Source organism: Chiloscyllium plagiosum, chromosome 34 (genome assembly GCF_004010195.1).
Source record: "Chiloscyllium plagiosum isolate BGI_BamShark_2017 chromosome 34, ASM401019v2, whole genome shotgun sequence".
NCBI lineage: Eukaryota > Metazoa > Chordata > Chondrichthyes > Orectolobiformes > Hemiscylliidae > Chiloscyllium > Chiloscyllium plagiosum.
In genome coordinates this window covers 25,481,751-25,501,364 of record NC_057743.1, presented here as the reverse complement: position 1 = coordinate 25,501,364, position 19,614 = coordinate 25,481,751, and the positions used below count along the sequence as shown (strand labels likewise).

Below are 19,614 nucleotides of genomic sequence, written 5' to 3'. Positions count from 1 at the left end.
ATTTGAAAAGTGACTACACTCCAGAAAGCAGTTACTTGACTGTAAAACACTTCAAACTTTGAGATTATGAAAGGTGCTTCTTAAATGCCACTTTTATTATTTCTGTATTATTGTGTTATAGCTGATAATTGTTTATTGTATATGAGTTAATTAAGTCTGGAGTTTATTATTGAATTAAGCAATAACATTTTTGGTGCTTTTAATGTGTGCAAAATTCACAAAAAGGATGAAATTGACATGCTTAATTTAGGTTTTGCTTGGGATCTGGTTCTGAAAACAATCTGGTTTCAGATAAAGCTTCTCTCACATTCTGTTTTCTTTTGTGTCTCTGTGTAATTTACTGTAATAATAGTTTTCAGGCTGAGCAGAGTTTGGTTGCTAAGATTAAATTACTAAGCCATTTACATCGACCAAATGAAGGTAAAAATACAGGTCGGTGATTTCAAACCCTGTTCTTACAAGGTCATTGCAGAATGTAGTTTATGGTGAGAGTGGAATTTCCTTCTTTTAAGCTACCAGAATTATAAGTACAGCTTTGGTCAAAGTGTTTTTTTTTTATTTTTGTTTGTGTCCCTTTTGTTTTTGATTTGGAATAGGGTTTAAGAATGAAAGCATATGACGTTAAAGTTTCAGGTTGATGATCTTTCATCAGAACCTTATGATCTGAAATATTCACTCTGCTATTCTCTCTCACCAGATGCCCCCAGGCTTGAAGAGTATTTTTGCCACCGTCTGCTTTTTTTTCGGATTTACAGCATCCTCAGGACTTTCTCCTTCAATTAAGGAGCTGGTATCCATTGATTAGGGAATTGAGGGCTATAAAATATCAATATTAAGATGATATAAGAGGAAATCCTTCTACAGGTTTTATAATGAGCTAGGTGAAGGGACTTGGTGTTCTGACTGGTAGCCTGAAACAAAATGTTCACAGGTAGACTCTGCCTCATGTGAGATCTGGAGCCACATGGTTTTAGGTTTCCTAGCATTCTGATTTTCTAATGCTCAAATGATTCTTTTCCAGCATCCAGTGAGGAAAATCAGGTTTTAAATCTGGATGAATTGCAAAGCTTGGACAATAATTTCCTCCTATGGAACCCACCAGCTGTGATGCCCAGGTCCAGCCTCAATGATGCCATCAGAGATCTAGAAGCTGCTGAACAACTTAAGAATGGTACTGTCTATACACTTGAGAGCTCTAATAATTTATGTCTACTTCCACTCCTACTCTGTATAAATAGCTAAAGTGAAGGGAAACTCATATATAGTGCAGTTACAATGCCTGGCGATGATGTGAGTTTGGATGATTTTAATCTAGCTCTTAATATCAAGACATCTGCTTCTACATTGGTGCTAGTTGGTAACCCTCACCACTATGTCTAGAGTGGCTGGTACAGGCAATGGAATGGTGCTGCAATGGTGCAGTCAAGAGTCCTCCTTTTCTGAGGTTGGCATTGATCGTGCTGCACCAGCTAGGATAGTGTAAATGGAGTTTTACGTTGTGTCTCACCCCATGTTGTACCTGCACTGGGTTGTACCTGCACTGGGAGTGTTTGATGGAATAGTGGAAATAGAGTTTTACTCTGTATCTCATCCCGTGCTATATCTGCACTGGGAGTGCTTGATGGGATAGCGTAAAGGCAGCTTTATTTTGTATCTCACCCCATTTCTTTTCTGGAATTGTTTAATGGAATAGTATACACAGAGTCTTACTTTGGACCTCACCTGGTGCTGTATTTGCACTGGGAGTGTTTAATGGGGCAGTGCAAAGGGTGTTTTATTTTGTATATAACCTATGCAGTCACTGCACAGAGAATGCTGGTTGGGATAATTATTGGTAGTTTTACTGTGTACCTAACTATGTACTGTACCTGTCTGGAAGTGTTTGATAGAGACAATGTCGAGGGAGCTTTACTCTGCATCTGATCCTAGCTGGACTGGGTGAGATTCAATGTGACTTCAAGGTGTGATGCATTGCCACATGGGAGCTTTTCACCAGCCAGCTAGAATTATAGCACTAACCTCTGTGGAGCCTGTCTCCGTACCTCAGACTCAGCTGATCACATGCTCAAGGCTCCAGGATGAAGCTGTGGGTTCTACACTCTTCTGTTATACCCAAGAGTTAAACTGATTCTTTCTTCCTTGTCAACAGGTCTGAGGGAATACAGTGACAATGACTCAGGAAATCTGCAAGAGGTGAGTTCAGAACAGGGGAAATCTGAAACACCATCACTTTTAGAGTCAGCAAACATCAGTCATTTGTGTCATAAGAGGAGGCCATTCAGCCCACTGGGTCTGTCACAGCTCTAGGCAGAGCATTCTAGTCAGCTTCACACCCCACTGGATCTCCAAGTGTCCATCCAATTTCCTTTTGAAATAATTTCTTCCACTTCCTATTCTTGTGAACAGCAAATTCCATGTTATTAGCGCTCTCTGAGCATATTAATGTTGTTCCTCACATTTCATCGAAACCTGTTAGTCGTCCTCTCACTGTCAGTCAGCACCTTACCCACATGTTAGTTCATCATGTTGAATCAGTCTTTATTGTCTGGCACCTCTTCCTCTACCAGCTTTGATGGGACAATATAAAGGGAGCTTTACTTTGTATCTAATTGAATGAGAGTACATTCACAGTTGAGTATTCTTCTTGACACAGCCTTATACTAAGGTCTTGTTAATTCTGAAGGATTCACATGAGGTTTTGGCAAGTCAGAGCCTTGGAAACATCTGTTTCAGAAGGGGGGTGGGCAGAGCTCAAGTATGGATTTTGGTAGGGTGGGGAATTGGGGTAGTATTCAGGACCCCTTGGAGGAGTGAATTTTGGGTTGGGTGGAGAGTTGGGGTGGATTGGAAATCCATTCCTTTGCAGGGTTGGCAACCAGTCTCTACTTCTCTCTGCAGATTCTGATTGGAAGGAAAGCACAGCCGAAAATAGGCCGCCTGCTCTTTGGACGAGGCAGGAAACAGTACAAGAAACGTAACAACTTCTCGGACTGCTTCTGGAAATACTGTGTTTGACATCAGCCGCCTGCTGGCCAGACTTTGAAACATTAATTCTTTCCTGTCGTGATTATTTTTAATAAATTTCCGGCACTGTTGGAAAGCATGTAAATATATTCTGGTACTTCATACGCTAATCGACACTTATTAAAGATTAATGAAGTATTGTGGATGGTTACATCTCTGCTTCAGTTAACAATAAAATTGTATGTTTTGCAAACGTGGTTCTCCTCAGATGCAACTAAGTCAGATATTAACACTCACAGCACAGTCCCTTCCTTGTCCTGAGGTTTCTTTTATTTTGGAAACTAACTGGTACATACCGGATACAGGATACAGTGTGTAAGATAGGGTCAAATAGGATACAATGTGCTTTTCATCACGTGGTAGGAATGGACTGTTTCCAATGGGGAATGTTCATCTCGGTCTTCCTGCAGAGATGTTGGGCTCCTTCTCGGTGTTACTCAGTGTCCATTCTCTGCACAACCTCCTCTACCAGTTCGACAGCGAGTGGAGTGACTGTTTCTTTCAGCACAGTGGTGGTTCCCTTCTTGTAGCGGTACACTCCCTCCCTGCAAGGACCAACAACACAAGTGGTTAAGGGTCAGGGGCCACGCTGGGGTGGGGTGGTGGAGGCTCAGACTTAGATATTCCGAAGGCTAGATAGTCCTTGGAGCAGCACAGATGGGAATCGGACACATAGAACTCCATGGGGAATTGTCTGGAAAATTGAAACCTCCCTGCGCTGGAAACATCACAGAACAGGCCCTTTCTAGTCAGGAATAAATGACTGTGGATGTTGGAATCTGTACTGACAACAACAAATGCTGGAAATCACAGTGGGTCCGACAGCATGCATAGAGAGATAGCATCAGAGTCATCAAGACTCAAAACATTAGCTTGCTCTCGCTCCATGGATGCTGTCTGACCCGCTGTGATCTCCAACAGCTTTCCTTTATACTTAGAGCTTTTTGACTTAGTTAAGAAATATTCGAGAATTAAACGCCTACTCCAATTCCCTGGGTAACTATTAAACTGACTTCCCCCAACCCAAACTCATCAGCTCAACTCCGCATGCCCCCCCTTCCAAACACTCCTCCAGCTGGCTCAACAATTCCTCCACCATTGCCCTGACCACCCTGCACTCCCTGAGACCTCTCACCTTCCCCACTCACCAAATCTTAATGGGTTACTCCTCTTCCCCTTCCCTGCCAAACAAAAATATGAGTGAATCTGCTTCCGTATCCCTTTCAGACAGCGCATTCCAAAATAAATACTAATCTCTCTTATCAATGATTTTAAGTCAGTGTCCTCTGGTTCCTATCTGCCAGTGAAAATTGTTTCTACCTACCTTTTGCTTGATTTATTCGCTGGATGTTGGCATCACTGGCTAGGTCTGCAGTAATGCACATCCATGATTGATTAGATTAGATTAGATTCCCTACAGTGTGGAAACAGGCCCTTCGGCCCAACAAGTCCACACCGACCCGCCGAAGCGTAACCCACCCAGACTCATTCTCCTACATTTACCCCCTTCACCTAACACTACGGGCAATTTAGCATAGCCAATTCACCTACCCTGCACATCTTTGGACTGTGGGAGGAAACCGGAGCACCCGGAGGAAACCCATGCAGACACGGAGAGAATGTGCAAACTTCACACAGCCAGTCGCCTGAGACAGGAATTGAACCTGTGAGGCAGCAGTGCTAACCACTGTGTCACCGTGCCGCCCACCAGGGGATTGCTCAGGGGAGAGTTAAAAAGTCACTTGGCCAGACCAGTTATGGACAACACATTCCTTCCCTGAAGGACATTAGTGAACCCAATGGGTTTTTTTGCTGATAATCAACAATGGGCTCATGATCATCATTAGACTTTAATTCCAGATATTTATTGAATTTAATTCCATGGCAGGATTCGAACCCAGGTTAGTTCCTGGGTCTGTGGATTAACAGTCCCATGATAATGCCACCAGGTCGTTGCCCCCCCAAATTGACTTCTGTAATTTTAAACCTCATCATAAAACTTCTATTAAGTCTCCTCTTAATTCATTCAACTCCATGAGCCTCAGCTTCCCTGATCTCTCATCTCAGAAAAGGCTGAAGTCTTCTATCCCAAGGACTGTTGAAGTAAATCTCCTAAGGATTTGAGACCCTTTCTAAAATGCGCTCCCAGAACTGGACACAAGACTTTTGAAGTCTATCCAGTGTTTTTATCGAGAATTGGTATTTGGACTCTCTGCCTCTGCACTGTGCCTGTTTATTACGGTTTGCGAACAACGACCTCCCTCTGGGAGCTGGATACTTGCCTTTGACCTTTCTTATTGGGGCAGTCGAAGGCCCGGAGAAACTCGGTCTTGTTCTCAGTGATGATGCAGAGGTCAACGTTGCTCCCAGAACCAAGGTCACTGAATATTCCAGCTGTGATGGCCTCACGGACCAGCTGCTTGCCCGCTTCTTCCTAAAGATAAAGAACCAGCTGTGAGAGAATAGCAGCCATTGGCATTCCCAGCAGAGCCCAGGGCTGGAGAAACCCAAGGCCAGTGCTTCAAAGGAAAATTGCACACTACTTGTACTAGAATCATATAACCCCTACATTATGGAAGTACGCCATCACATCCACACTGCCCCTCCAAACAGCATCCCACTCAGACCCACCCTCCTACCCTATCCCTGTAACCCCGCATTTCCCATGACAAATCCACTTAGATTACACGCTATGGGGCAATCTAGCATGGCCAATCCATCTAACCTGCACATCTTTGGACTGTGGGAGGAAACTGACACACCCAGAGGAAACCCACATAGACATGGGGAGAATATGCTAACTCCAATCAGATAGTCACCCAGGGGTAGATTTGAACCTGGGTCCCTGGCACTGAGGCAACAGTGTTAACCACTGACCCACCGTTACCACCACAACTTGTACAGGGTATCTGGTAATTCATTTTATGCAGTTTGTAAACATGTGGAGACATTTCTTTCTGCATTTTCCTTCACATTTGCAACATCATGGGGTTAGTGCAGGATGCTAAGCAGTAAAGGATTAGGTCCTCAGTGAGTGGTGTTTGTGTCTGAGGGAGGGCTACTGCAAGGGATGGAGAGTTCCTAAGTTCAGAGAAACAAGCATTCAAAATTCAGTTTTGGCCCTTTCACAAGTGGGAAACACTTTTGCAGCATCCAGTGGTCAGGAATTTTATTTGCTTGAGTGTTTCCTGCATGGGAAGTCTTTGGTGTAAATTCCATGTGAAATGAATGTAATGGTAGAGACAGAGAGAGAGAGAGATGAAAGACGGAGCAAAGAAAATATCAGAAACCGCTAAATAGCACAGTTGAGCAGTGATTGGGGAGGAATTGAAGATTTCCCATTGCATTAATGTGGGAAGGAATCACACTGAATCAGATCGCTCACTTACCTCCATGTTTGGTTTGAACCGATCTTCCAGTACAGCCATAGCAGCTGCTGAACCAGAACCTGTGGCACAGGAGACACATACTGACACTCATCACTGTCCTAGTAAACAGGTTTCCCACACAGTGAATCCCCCAAACACAGATAGTTCGAATTAAACAACAGCCCAGGGTTTGAAAAGGAAGGCAGGGGACATTGCCTCAGTCAAGCCATTCTTTCGCCTTCCTTTCCCAAAAGGCTGACTCACCGTGATCTGTAGCCGTAGAGTGCTCAGCACTCTCTATCCAACACAGGCACCAACTCCTCACATATGAGCCTTTCAAATGAGCCCAGCTAGGCTAATTCACAAAGGAGCATCTCCCAGAATGACCGACGCTCGCAGAAACTCCTGATTCTCTAAGAATCATAAGATTAAATCCTGACTATAAATCCAGCAAATAATTATTGGGGTATGTCTTGCTTATAAAAATATGAAAAACAGATGAAGTCACTCAACCGGGTAATGAAAACGTTGCATTCTGATTAGAAGAGGAAAGCAATCTGAGAATGATTGATTGATCCAATGACTAATCATGGGAGACCTGGAGGGAAGGTGTGACTATTGGTTGTCCATAAGACCATAAGACATAGGAGTGGAAGTAAGGCCATTCAGTCCATCGAGTCCACTCCACCATTTAATCATGGCTGTTGGGCATTTCAACTCCTCTTACTAACACTCTCCCCATAGCCCTTAATTCCTTGCGAGATCAAGAACTTGTCAATCTCTGCCTTGAAGATATTTAACATCCTGTCCTCCAATGCATTCCGTGGCAATGAATTCCACAGGCCCACCACTCTCTAGCTGAAGAACTGTCTTCTCATTTCCGTTCCAAATTGACCCTCTCTGATTCTAAGCTGTGCCCACGGTCCTAGTCTCCCCGCCTAATGGAGACAAATTCCCAGCATCCACCCTTTCTAAGCCATGCATTATCTTGTAAGTTTCTATTAGTTCTCCCTTCAATCTTCTAAACTCTAATGAATACAATCCCAGGATCCTAAGCCGTTCATTGTATGTTAGACCTACCATTCCAGTGATCATCCGTGTGAATCTCCGCTGGACATGCTCCAGCGCCAATATGTCCTTCCTGAGGTGTGGGGACCAAAACTGGACACAGTGCTCCAAATGGGGCCTAAGCAGAGCTTTATAAAGTCTCAGTAGAACATTGCTGCTTTTATATTCCAACCCTCTTGAGATAAATCACAACATTACATTTGCTTTCTTAACCATGGACTCAAACTGCAAACCAACCTTTAGAGAATCCTGGACTAGCATTCCCAGATCTCTTTGTACTTCGGCTATATGAATTTTCTCACTGTTTAGAAAATAGTCCATGCCTGTGTTCTGTTTTCCAAAGTGCAAGACCTCACATTTGCTCATGTTGAATTTCATCAGCCATTTCCTGGTCCACTCTCCTAAACTGTCTAAATCTTTCTGCAGCCTCTCCATCTCCTCAGTACTACCAGCCTGTCCGCCCACGGTGGCTCAGTGGTTAGCACTGCTGCCTCACAGCACCAGGGAGCCAGATTCGATTCCAGCCTCAGGCGACTGTCTGTGTGGAGTTTGCACATTCTCCCTGTGTCTGCGTGGGTTTCCTCCGGGTGCTCCGGTTTCTTTCCACAGTCACAAAGATGTGCAGGTCAGGTGAACTGACCATGCTAAATTGCCTATAGTGTTAGGTGCATGAGGGAGATGGGTCTAGGTGGGTTACTCTTCGGAGGGTCGGTGTGGAATGATTGGGCCGAAGGGCCTGTTTCCGCACTGTAGGGAATCTAATCTAATCTAACTTTGTATCATCGGTGAACTTTGCCAGAATGCCTTCAGTCTCTTCATCCAGATCATTAATATATAAAGTGAACAGCTGCGGCCCCAACACTGAACCCTGTGGGAAACCACTTGTCATTAGCTGCCATTCCGGAAAAGAAACTTTTATCCCAACTCTCTGCCTTCTGTCAGACAGCCAATTCTCAATCCATTCCAGTAGCTCACCTCAAACACCATGGGCCCTCACCTTACTCAGCAGCCTCTCGTGAGGCACCTTATCAAAGGCCTTTTGGAAGTCTAGATAGATAACATCCACTGGGTTTTCCTGGTCTAACCTACTTGTTACCTCTTCAAAGAATTCTAACAGGTTTGTCAGGCATGACCATCCCTTAGTATATCCATGCTGACTTGTTCTAATCCGACCCTGCACTTCCAAGAATTTAGAAATATCATCCTTGACGATGGATTCTAGAATTTTACCTATAACCGAGGTTAGGCTAATCGGCCCATAATTTTCTATCTTTTGTCTTGATCCTTTCTTGAACAAGGGGGTTACAACAGCCATTTTCCAAACATCTGGGACTTTCCCTGACTCCAGTGACTTTTGAAAGATTGCAACCAACGCCTCCGCTATTTCCTCAGCTACCTCCCTCAGAACTCTAGGATGTAGCTCATTGGGGCCAGGAGATTTATCAATTTTTAGACCTTTTAGCTTTTCTAGCACTTTCTCTTTTGTAATGGCTACTATACTCAACTCTGCCCCAACTCTCCTTAATTGTTGGCATATAACTCATGTCTTCCACTGTGAAGACTGACACAAAGTACTTATTAAGTTCTTCAGCTATTTCCTTATCTCCCAGCACTAGCCTTCCTGCATCAATTTGGAGTGGCCCAATGTCTACTTTTGCCTCTCGTTTGTTTCTTACGTATTGAAAGAAGCTTTGACTATCATTTCTACCCTCCACCATCTGTCCAATCAGAACCAATCCTGAAGCAGTCAGCAGGAATGCTGGTTAATGTACCTGTCCTGACAACAGGATACTGAGATTAAATCAGTCACTTTGTAGAGAATTTAGCCACAGAAAAGAACAAAACAAAACCTTCAATCATTCGGTCGTAGACCCCAGAAGGAGGTCCTCTTTGAATGCACCGTTCAGCTAGTCTGACTAGCCCCTGAATGTCCCCGTGCAAAATTTTCCTTTCTAAGTATTTGTCTATTTCCCTTCCATTTGGAATTCCCATAACCAGCTCTGGGCTTGCTTGACAGACATAGATTTAGACTTACTAAAAACTGAAAGACCTGCTGAGCTTTTCCAGCAGCTTCTGTTTCTGTTTCTGATTTAGACTTAGCGTTAACGTGTCCTTACCCATAGCAACGAAGGGCAGTTTGTCCGTGGAACCATGAGGGTATACAGCGTACAGGTGGGACCCTGTGCAGTCCACACCACCAACAATCACTGATGCACTAATGTGCCCCTGGTACCTAAAGCAAGACAAAGATTATGCTGCGTTTAAATCAGGAATGGGTTAATTTTCACCGCCTTCATGGGAGGGACTGACCTACAATCAATCTTATACTCTGGGACTTCTGCCCACTCCATCTACTGGCCCACGACCCAGAACTCCACAGCCACCTCTGACCCATGATCAACCCTGTGACCCCCCCCCCCCAACTATTATGAATTGCACCCCTCCCACCAAGGATCCCAAACGTCCCTAACATTTCCCTCTTCACTCCTTGCATCATAAAATCTCTCCCCACCAATGTGCCCTCCCAGGAACCAGACTTTCAGTCTGATACACCCCTGCTGCACTACACACACAGTACACTCTCTGGTTCCCATTGTCCGAGCTGGTGGAGCCGGACTAGGAAGTGCCCAACTGGGCCCACCCAGTCAAATGAGTGTAGCTACAACAGCAAGCAAAAGACGGGATGTTTGGCACCATCCAGGATAAAATGGACTATTTGAATGGCACTGATCCACCATCTCCAATATTCACTCCCTCCACCACTGACTCAGAGTGGTAGCAGTATGTACAATACACAAGATATGCTGCAGCAAGGCTCCTTCAATAACACCTTCCAAACCTCCATCCCCTCCCACCCAGAAGGGCGAGGGCAACAGATACAATCACAGCATCACTCCCTGCAAAGTCCCCTCCAAGCCATATGTCATCCTCACACAGAAATTGGAGCAATATGGGATGTGCCATAAATGTTGACACAGCCAGTGACCCCCACATGCCATAAATGAATGAATTCAATAAATCGCACCCAATGATTGGAAAAAAGACGACAACCTCCAAATCTGTCAGGTGCAGGGGTTTGGGGAAGGGGAAGTGGTTTTGGATGTGGATGGGGTGAGGGGAGATGGTTGAGGAGCTGTTTGGGGCAGTTATAGACTGAAAGGATGCTGGAGATGGAGGAGTGGAGCGTTTGAGCTGGGATGATTGGGAAAAGTGAACTGGGGCTGAAGGAGGATGCAGGAAGGGGAGATGGGACGGTGGGAAGGGGGAGATGAAAACATGTAAAAGGGACTGTAGGAACGTTACTGTGGAGGCATTCCAAACAAGGCCAAATCTCTGACGCTAATCTACAACAATGTTGCAGCCTAGATCAATGATCAGGAGCAGAAGCCCTTGTTGATTTTTCCTACGTATGTCCACTTGTACTGAGGCACAGTGTAGCAAACTCACACTCAATTTCCACAGCACAGACTGGGCTTAAACCTGTGCTCTTTTGTATCCATGGAAGAAGGCAGTGCACATGTTCCCTGGGCTTTCTGGGAAAGTACCAGTTACCTCTCTGTTTAATTTTAATCATGAAAGAGCCATAATGGGGAGTTAAAGGGAGTGTTCTCACACCTGAACAGCATCTGTTTCAGCATCCGGTTAACGATGACCACACGGGGCTTGCGGCCTGTCGACAGGGTGTGCAACTGGATGTTTGAGGCCATCATCTGTGTCGTAACTTCAGCATCAGCTGCACAGCCTGCACCACAGCAGCTGGAAGCAGAGTGAGAAAGAGATGAAAGCTTAATCTCAGATAAGGTATCCCAAGGAGAGAGAGAGAGGGGGTTAATATCCCAGGGAGAGTGAGAGAGGGGGTTAATATCCCAGAGAGAGTGAGAGATGGGGTTAATATCCCAGAGAGAGTGAGAGAGGGGGTTAATATCCCAGGGAGAGTGAGAGAGGGGGTTAATATCCCAGAGAGAGTGAGAGATGGGGTTAATATCCCAGAGAGAGTGAGAGAGGGGGCTAATATCCCAGAGAGAGTGAGAGATGGGGTTAATATCCCAGGGAGAGTGAGAGAGGGGGCTAATATCCCAGAGAGAGTGAGAATAATAGCAGGGGGAGGGTGAGAGAGGGGGTTAATATCCCAGAGAGAGTGAGAGATGGGGTTAATATCCCAGAGAGAGTGAGAGAGGGGGCTAATATCCCAGAGAGAGTGAGAGATGGGGTTAATATCCCAGGGAGAGTGAGAGAGGGGGTTAGTATGTTTACTGCGTATTTTAATGAACTGAATTTGCTAAAGTTAATAATCAGTGAGCAGAGGTGAACTGAAAGGTGCACCAGAGAGAATGATTGAATAGGTATTGAGAGGCTGTGACCAGAGGACACAGACTGACTGCGAGGGGAACACTTACTAAATATTGGGGGCAATGTGATGAATCTTGATGCAGTTCTTGTCAGCAACAACCATGTCGTCTGTGGCCCGGGTATCAGCCCCCAGAATCACCCCATCCTATAGATGACAGAAAACAGTCAGTCAGATTGTTAGCTGTCTGCCCCATCATTACTCTGTGAAAAAAAAACTCAGAGTTGGAAACTTTAAAACTGGATTATGTGGATTATATGATGCCCCAAGTGTTGCAAGACCTGCACCTGGGTGAGAAAGATAAAAGAAAAAAACATGAGATATTATTTATTGGCCTTACAGTTTTTCTCTCTGACTCTTTTGCTCATGTAGATGTGTCCCAGAGTTTAATTTTTAATCCGTGAAGAATTCATAGCAGGTTTGGAGAGCTACAGCTCTTTGATTTTTGGTGAGGGTTTACCTTGAAGATGATGCCAGTGATAGTCGTCCCTGTCTTCTTTGCTTTTGGAGGTTTGTAGCCCATCTGCTGCAGTTCGCTCTCCAATGCTGCATTCCTGAAAGGTACGGGAGATTTGAAAAGGAGATGGCAGAGAGTGAAGGAGGGAGGGAGCAGGTGATTGGCTGAGTTTGTTGACCCATCTAACACTGGCTCAGTGGGTGTCCTTCCCGCCTGACTCAGACGGTTGTGGGTTCAAGTCTCACACCAGATCCTTGATGACTGTGACTTCATCTGACACCAAGGGAATACTTTGCAAGAGACCAATAATCTCAGGTGGATATAATCAATCCTACTGCAGTAATCCAAAGGAGAGCGAGGGAGTCCCGGATAATGCTTATCCCTCAACCATTATCACAGGAACAGATTATCCCATTGCTGTCTGTGGAAGCTTGCTGTGCACAGATTAGTTCCATGATTCCTGCTTTACAACAGTGATTACTTGTAAAGTGTTTTCAAACATCCTGAGGTTGTAAAAAATGTAAATGCATTTTTGTTTTTCTTTTTAATTTGCATTGATGAAGTTCTGCATGGGTCAATATCCAACCTTCTTTTAATCTGCTCTCTCACCTGGTGCCCTCCTCTGGGCTAGGGCCTCTGACATGGCTGAATGAACTAACCTCAGACAAGGTGACTGTTTTCCACAGTTCTCTGACCACGCACCCCCCTCCACCCCCACCAGCTGGACAGGGTGGGCAGTGGGGGAGATCAGGATAGCATTTAGCTACAACCAGACTCTCTCATCTCATGGTCAATCAGCTGCAGACTCCCACCACCTGCAGTGGGCAAAACTGGACAAGGTGTCAGAGAGGGGGCGCTGGTGAGCTATACTTCCATGGGAGCAAACCCCTTCAGGGGAGGGAATGAGAGGAGGAAAGAAGGGAATATGAGACAGTAAAGGTGAAAGGGAGAGCAGGGAGGGAGTGAGAGAAGAGGGAGGGAATGGAAGTTGAGGTGGGAAGGTGAGAGAAGGGATGGGGTTTTGGGAAGGAGATCCAGCAGGGACTGGGATCATCCCTCCTTTTCCCTGCAAACAGGGAACAGGGGAACTTAGAATCAACAACTATCCGTTTTGATATTAGAGAGCTTTTCGGTCTGAAAGAATAATCCCCCATTCAAAAACACTCTGTAAAGACATCCCCCTCCAACCCATGCTCATTCTGCCAGTCACTCAGGAAATGCCTTACTTTCAGTTTCCATTTACCATGCACCGTTTAAAATGTTTATCAGCACAGTTTGCACAGCCATAGACTTTCCACTCCTTTAATCCAGTTAAACCACTCTGCAAGAGCTTTGTGTCAGTGTCTGTGCTGATCTCAGGGGAGAAGCCTGGGCACCAGGAACCTGGCATCAACAGCGGACGTCTCTCTAAACCTCCTGTCCAGCTTTAGCTTTCACTCTTTGCTTTGGACAAGTTCCATGGATTAACCTGCTATCAGCCACTTGCTCCCACTCACTCACCTTCTGCAGTTCTCAAAGCTGAAACCCCCCACAGGGGTGTTCAGGAATCTCTCACACTTCAACATGTCGGTCTAGCCTCTTTCCTCTTCAGCTCACTTACTTTCAGTTTCAAAAACTTGTGAGTAAAACCTCATGTGATTACGGGGAGCCAAATATGTCAAAATTCATCTTCAAACCAGAGTGACATCAAAACTCAAATATGCACCAATTATTTAACCACCTCTTTCTCCAGAGGCCTGTACTGCTGCGGGAATCAGTTACACTCACTCTGCAGATTTCTGAGATAGGATAAATCTAACTTTTCAAGTTGTAGGGGATTGGAAGGGAATAGACTTGGGACCCTAGAATATAGACTAGCTCTTACTGATAAGCAGAACTGCTCAGTTTACACTAAGATCTTTACGGTGTAAGTCACTATGGGTTCAGCCTGAACTGTTCAGCTTCATCCGTACATACGTACATACACAGACACACGTGCGTGTCTGCATTGTGTCTCTGTGAATATCTTGTGTCTGTACCTTTGTATTATCACAATGCAAGTGTCTCTGTGGGTCCCTATATTCATCTAAATATCCTTGTCCATGCGTGACTTCATCTGTATCTGTGAGTCAGTGTCTATCTATGTGTCAGCAATTGTGAGTCTGACTGTGAATCGATATCTGTCAGTCAGATTATGTCTGTGAGGTGATGCATGTCTGTATGTGAGCCAGGGTCTGTCTGTGAGTTAGTGTATCAGTGTCTGTGAATTGATGTCTGTCTATGAGACAGTGTCGATTTGTCTTTGAGTTTCTGTCTGTCTGAGTCAGTGTCTAACTGATAGTCAGTGCTTGTCTGTGAGTCAATGTCTGTCTTATGAGAAAATGTGGGAAAAAGGCTACTTAATAAGACAAGAGGGTACAGTGCTGGGGGTAGTAAATTAACATTGGCTAACTAACAGAAGACAGAGATTTGGGATAAAGGAGCATTTTCAGAATAACAACCCTGTAACTAAGTTAAAAATCACCCAACACCAGGTTATAGTCCAACAGGTTTATTTGGAAGCACTAGCATTCAGAGCGCTGCTCCTTCAGTAGATAGTTGCAACCACCTGATGAAGAAGCAGCGCTCCAAAAGCTAGTGCTTCCAAATAAACCTGTTGGACTATAACCTGGTGTTGGGTGATTTTTAACTTGTTTCATGCTAGTCCAACACCGGCTCCTCCACATCATGACAACCTGCAACTAGTAGGGGGTCAGAGGAATCAGTGCTGGGACTTCAATTATTAATTTAGAATATAAATCAATTATTTGGTTGAGGAAAATGAACATACCATCACCAAAAAAGCAGATGACACAAAAATACTTGGGAAGGCAAGTGGTGAGGTTGATATACAGAACCTGCAGAGGGGTATAGACAGGTTAAATGAATAGACACAAACTTAGCAGATGGACTATGATGTGGGAAAGTCGGAGGTTATGCATTTTCACAGGAAAAGTAGAGGAGCCGAATATTATTTAAATGGAGAAAGACTGCAGAAAGCAACACAAAAGTTTAAATCAAGAAACACTAGCATCCAAATTCAGCAGCTGGTGGGGAAGGGTAATGAAATATTAGCCTTTATTTCAAAGAGAATGAAGTAAAAATGGGGAGATGTTGCTAAAACTGTACAAGGCACGAGTCAATGGTTATATTCCCATACTGCCCTTGTCCTGCTCGATGGCAGAGGTTGCAGTTTGGAAGTTGCTGTCAGGGATCTTGGTGAGTTGTTGCAGTGTATCGTGTAGGTGTTACACACTGCTCCCACTGTGCATCAGTTGTGGAGAGAGTGATTGCTGAAGGTGGTGGATGGAATGCCGATCTTTCCCTGAATACTGTCCACCTCTGCTTTATTACTCTCACAGTATCAGCAAAAAGGAGGTTGGTGTAACACCTAGAGAGAATGCTCACTACGTGTAAACATTTTGCCACTAATGTTATGTACTGAAACGTTCTAATACATGACTCTTTCCCACATTTTCCCACACCGTCTGTCTTCTCCCTCCAACATTTTGGAGTAGTCCTGCTGCCATTGTGCTGCTGATGGAAAAAGCTACTCTTCAAATGTTACACTGGCAGGCACATTTAATGTACAGCCACCTCAGAAACAGGGGGCAGTGTGTAGCAAAACTGAATGCTGTTTCAAGGGGTACCACAACCACCAACCAATCTGATTCACTTCCACATTGAAGCTGGGCTTCAAATAAACAGCCAATACTGTACCTCTGTGGGGGATATGATGAATGGTGACTGTGTTAAACTTGGGCAAAGGATTGAATGTTGTTGGGCCAAAACAAAATATTTATTATAAAGAGGCAGGTATTTCCACTGTAGAAAGTTTGGTAAATAATAATATTTCAATGACTTTATCTTAATTTAGTTTCCTTTTAAGAAAAGAGAATTGTAGAACCAAAATTCCATGAATGATGTAACAATACAAAGGGGCTCTTTAAGTCTGTGCCTGCCCACATTAAAACAATCCAATTAACTTACCTCACAGCCTTCAAATTATCTTTCTGTATTCACAGTCTTTCACACAAACCCTTACTTTGCAATTAATTTTAAATATTGAAACAATTCAATGGCACATTTTATCCATCCTGAATATTTCCTTCCCAGCATTGTTACAGTGTTATATTTGAAATAAATCTTTTTCCCTCCTTCAAAGAAGCAACAAACTGAGTTGCTGCAATGTCACAGAAATTTAATATTGAAAGAGCAGATCATTGTGATACAAGATCACCCCCTCCTCTCCTGAAGGTGCTGTCTCTCCCTGGGGTACAGCTCCCCCTCCTCTCCTGAAGGTGCTGACTCTCCCTGGGGTTCAGCTCCTCCTCCTGACTCTCCCTGAGGGCTCACACCCACAGATCCCTGCAGTAGCCCCTCATCCAACCAAGTGGACAATTGGTGTTATCTGACTGTGATAAATACCGAAATAAGGTGAATCATGAACTCAGCAGATGACCACGTACACACTAACCTTCTGTCAGGAGTTACTGGATATGAATCAGGAATATTCACACTGGCTGAACCTTCACCTCTCAAACTTACGAAGCCGAATGTCCAGCCAATGGGTTAGTCCCACTGTGACCCACTGACTGAGCAAAGGTCATAGGTCAGCCCAGGGCCTGCTGTGGTCTGTCAGATTCTCCACATTGGGCTCCTCTTCATGGAGCTGCAGCCTGAGGATTGAGTCTCTCCTTTATCTCCCATTGCAGCCGTCGAAATGAATGTGTCCTTCTGCCAACCGGGGTTTTTATTTTTACTTCGTGGTATGTGGGTGTGGTGCATTCGTTTCCTGGGATTCAGGAGATACACTCCAGACGGTCTGGGACCCAGCACTTGTCTATTATCCTGCCAGAGAGTGGTGGGATTGGTCACTGAGTGTGGGAACCTCTTAGACAGCAGAGGCCCATGCTCTGTCATGTTAATTCCAGCAGCTTTAAATACAGCAGCTGTTCAGGATGGGCCCAGAGGGATGGATCACACAGCCTTTCTCACTCAGACACATCCACGGTGTGCCACACCCCACAGTCTGATGGCCAGGTCTGCAAAACCTGGTTAGCACTGCTGCCTCACAGCGCCAGAGACCTGGGTTCAATTCCCGACTCAGGTGACTGACTGTGTGGAGTTTGCACGTTCTCCCTGTGTCTGCATGGGTTTCCTCCGGGTGCTCCGGTTTCCTCCCACAGTCCAAAGATGTGCAGGTCAGGTGAATTGGCCATGCTAAATTCCCTGTAGTGTTAGGTAAAGGGGTGAATGTAGGGGTATGGGTGGGTTATGCTTTGGCGGGTCGGTGTGGACTTGTTGGGCCGAAGGGCCTGTTTCCACACTGTAAGTAATCTAATCTAATCTAATCTAATCAAAACCTAACTCCCGCCCAACTCCTCCCAACCCCCTGCTCCATTCCACACCCCCCAAAACAGCAGGCAAGGGAATTCTTGGAGAATAGGAACACCCCTATAGAGCAGGGTGAGGGCCAGTGGGGAGTGATTGGATTTCTGAAGCTTCCTTGTTAGAAGGAGCTGCCTGAAAGGGGAGAGTTTGAAGGTTTGAACCAAAGAATTACTGAATGTCTTGTATGTCTCTGTTCTGATTAAACAGTTCATGAAGAAAAACTGGAGAGTGCGGATAAACAGAAGCATCCTGCTGTGGAAAGTTTCACAAAGGCCAGGGAAACTGCAAACTGGTAAAAGCAGAATCCTCAGAACATCTGAGAGTTTCCTGAAGAGGTGAAACTGGCTCAGTGAGTGTTTTACTGTTTCTCTAAGTTACTGTTTAGAATATGACTGTCACCTGAGAGCTTTACAGTGGCACAGTGGCTCACTGGTTGGCACTGCTGCCTAACAGTGTCAAGGACCTGAGTTTGATTCCACCCTTGGGTGACTGTCTGTGTGCAGTTTGCCCCTTGCCTGCGTGGGTTTCCTCCTACAGTCCAAAGATGTGCAGGTTAGGTGGATTGGCCATGCTAAATTGCCCATTATGTGCAGGCTAGGTGGACTAGCCATGAGAAATGCAGGGTTACAGCGATAGAGTGGGGGAGTAAGTCTGTGTGGGATGCTCTTCGGAGGGTCAGTGTGGACTTGAGGGGCTGATTGGCTTGGTTCCACACGAGGGATGCAATGATATGCTATGGTATTGCTAAAAGTTAAACAGTCAGAAACATGAGCAACGTATATTTTGGCAAAGGCACCGGGTTTGGCTGTGAGTGAGGCTACTGAAGTTAGTAATCTTGCATTTATGTGGCACCTGGCCTGTCCTTAGAAAAACCCAAGGCTCATTTCAGCCAATGAAATAACTTTGAATTGTCGATATCATTTACTATGGAGATGTGGCAGCCAATGTGTGCATGTAAGAAAAACATTCTGCCAATGACCAGACGAAGTGTTTTAGTCATACTGATTGGGAATTAAGTATTAGCCAGGTCACAGGGTAAAACCTAATTGCAGATCTTCACATTGTGCACAGGATTTTATCCTGCTACTTGTGAGGCTTAACGTCTGATCTGAGAGTCAGCACCTCCAGCAGCATCGCACTCCCTCAATACTACAGCAGAGTTCAGCCCAGGTTCAGTGCAATTGTAATAATTCCTGCATGGTTCATTGGAATCAGTTCATGTCAGGAATTCCCAACCTGCAGATTGAGCTCTGGCTGTGGGGCAGTAAGTAAGGATAAAGTGAGGTCTGCAGATGCTGGAGACCAGAGCCGAAAATGTGCCGCTGGATCGACGCCCCGGGCACAAGCCCTTCTTCAGGAAAGAAGGGCTTCCTGAAGAAGGGCTTGTGCACGGGGCGTCGATTCTCCTGTTACCTGGATGCTGCCTGGCCTGCTGTGCTTTTCCAGCAGCACATTTTCGGCAGTATGTAAGGATACCATGGAGGACATAAATAGAGCCAAAAGAATCCCAGATTAGATGCTCATTTTGCCGATATTTGGGAGGAGACGGACCGGGAAGAGGCATGGGGGAGAGGGAGAAGCCAAAACAGGGGGGCAGTTCTGTTGGTTTCTGTTATTTTAACAGGATTTACATTGTAGTGAAGTTAAAGATTAGATTACCTACAGTGTGGAAACAGGCCCTTTGGCCCAACAAGTCCACACTGACCCTCTGAAGAACAACTCACCCAGACCCATTCCCCTAACCAATGCACCTATAACACTACGGGCAGTTTAGTATGGCCAATTCACCTGACCTGTACTTCTTTGGATTGTGGGAGGAAACCAGAGCACTCAGAGGAAACCCACACAGACACGGGGAGAATGTGCAAACTCCACACAGACAGTCGCCCGAGGTGGGAATTGAACCCGGGTCCCTGGTGCTGTGAGGCAGCAGTGCT

At 45.2% G+C, this 19,614-nt stretch overlaps 1 protein-coding gene across 1 annotated transcript; it reads right to left on the bottom strand.

Annotated features, from left to right (window-relative positions):
- Window positions 1-3,272: 3,272 nt before the first annotated feature.
- On the bottom strand, window positions 3,273-13,876 carry LOC122540357 (proteasome subunit beta type-7-like). Its single transcript, XM_043675960.1, has 8 exons — window positions 13,766-13,876; window positions 12,269-12,362; window positions 11,858-11,955; window positions 11,076-11,216; window positions 9,578-9,693; window positions 6,414-6,472; window positions 5,307-5,458; window positions 3,273-3,569 (listed from the first exon to the last, which is right to left on the bottom strand). Exons 1-8 carry the CDS (start codon window positions 13,828-13,830, stop codon window positions 3,458-3,460), a joined length of 837 nt encoding a protein of 278 aa, XP_043531895.1. The 5' UTR covers window positions 13,831-13,876; the 3' UTR covers window positions 3,273-3,457.
- Window positions 13,877-19,614: the final 5,738 nt, after the last annotated feature.

Excerpts from the sequence above, each read along its gene's own strand:
- LOC122540357 (XM_043675960.1), bottom strand. The coding sequence starts at position 13,830 with ATGTTGAAGTGTGAGAGATTCCTGAACACCCCTGTGGGGGGTTTCAGC. Across the intron at positions 12,363-13,765 it reads AGCTTTGAGAACTGCAGAAG|GAATGCAGCATTGGAGAGCG; the intron begins GTGAGTGAGTGG and ends CGTACCTTTCAG. Across the intron at positions 5,459-6,413 it reads GGTTCAAACCAAACATGGAG|GAAGAAGCGGGCAAGCAGCT; the intron begins GTAAGTGAGCGA and ends CTTTATCTTTAG.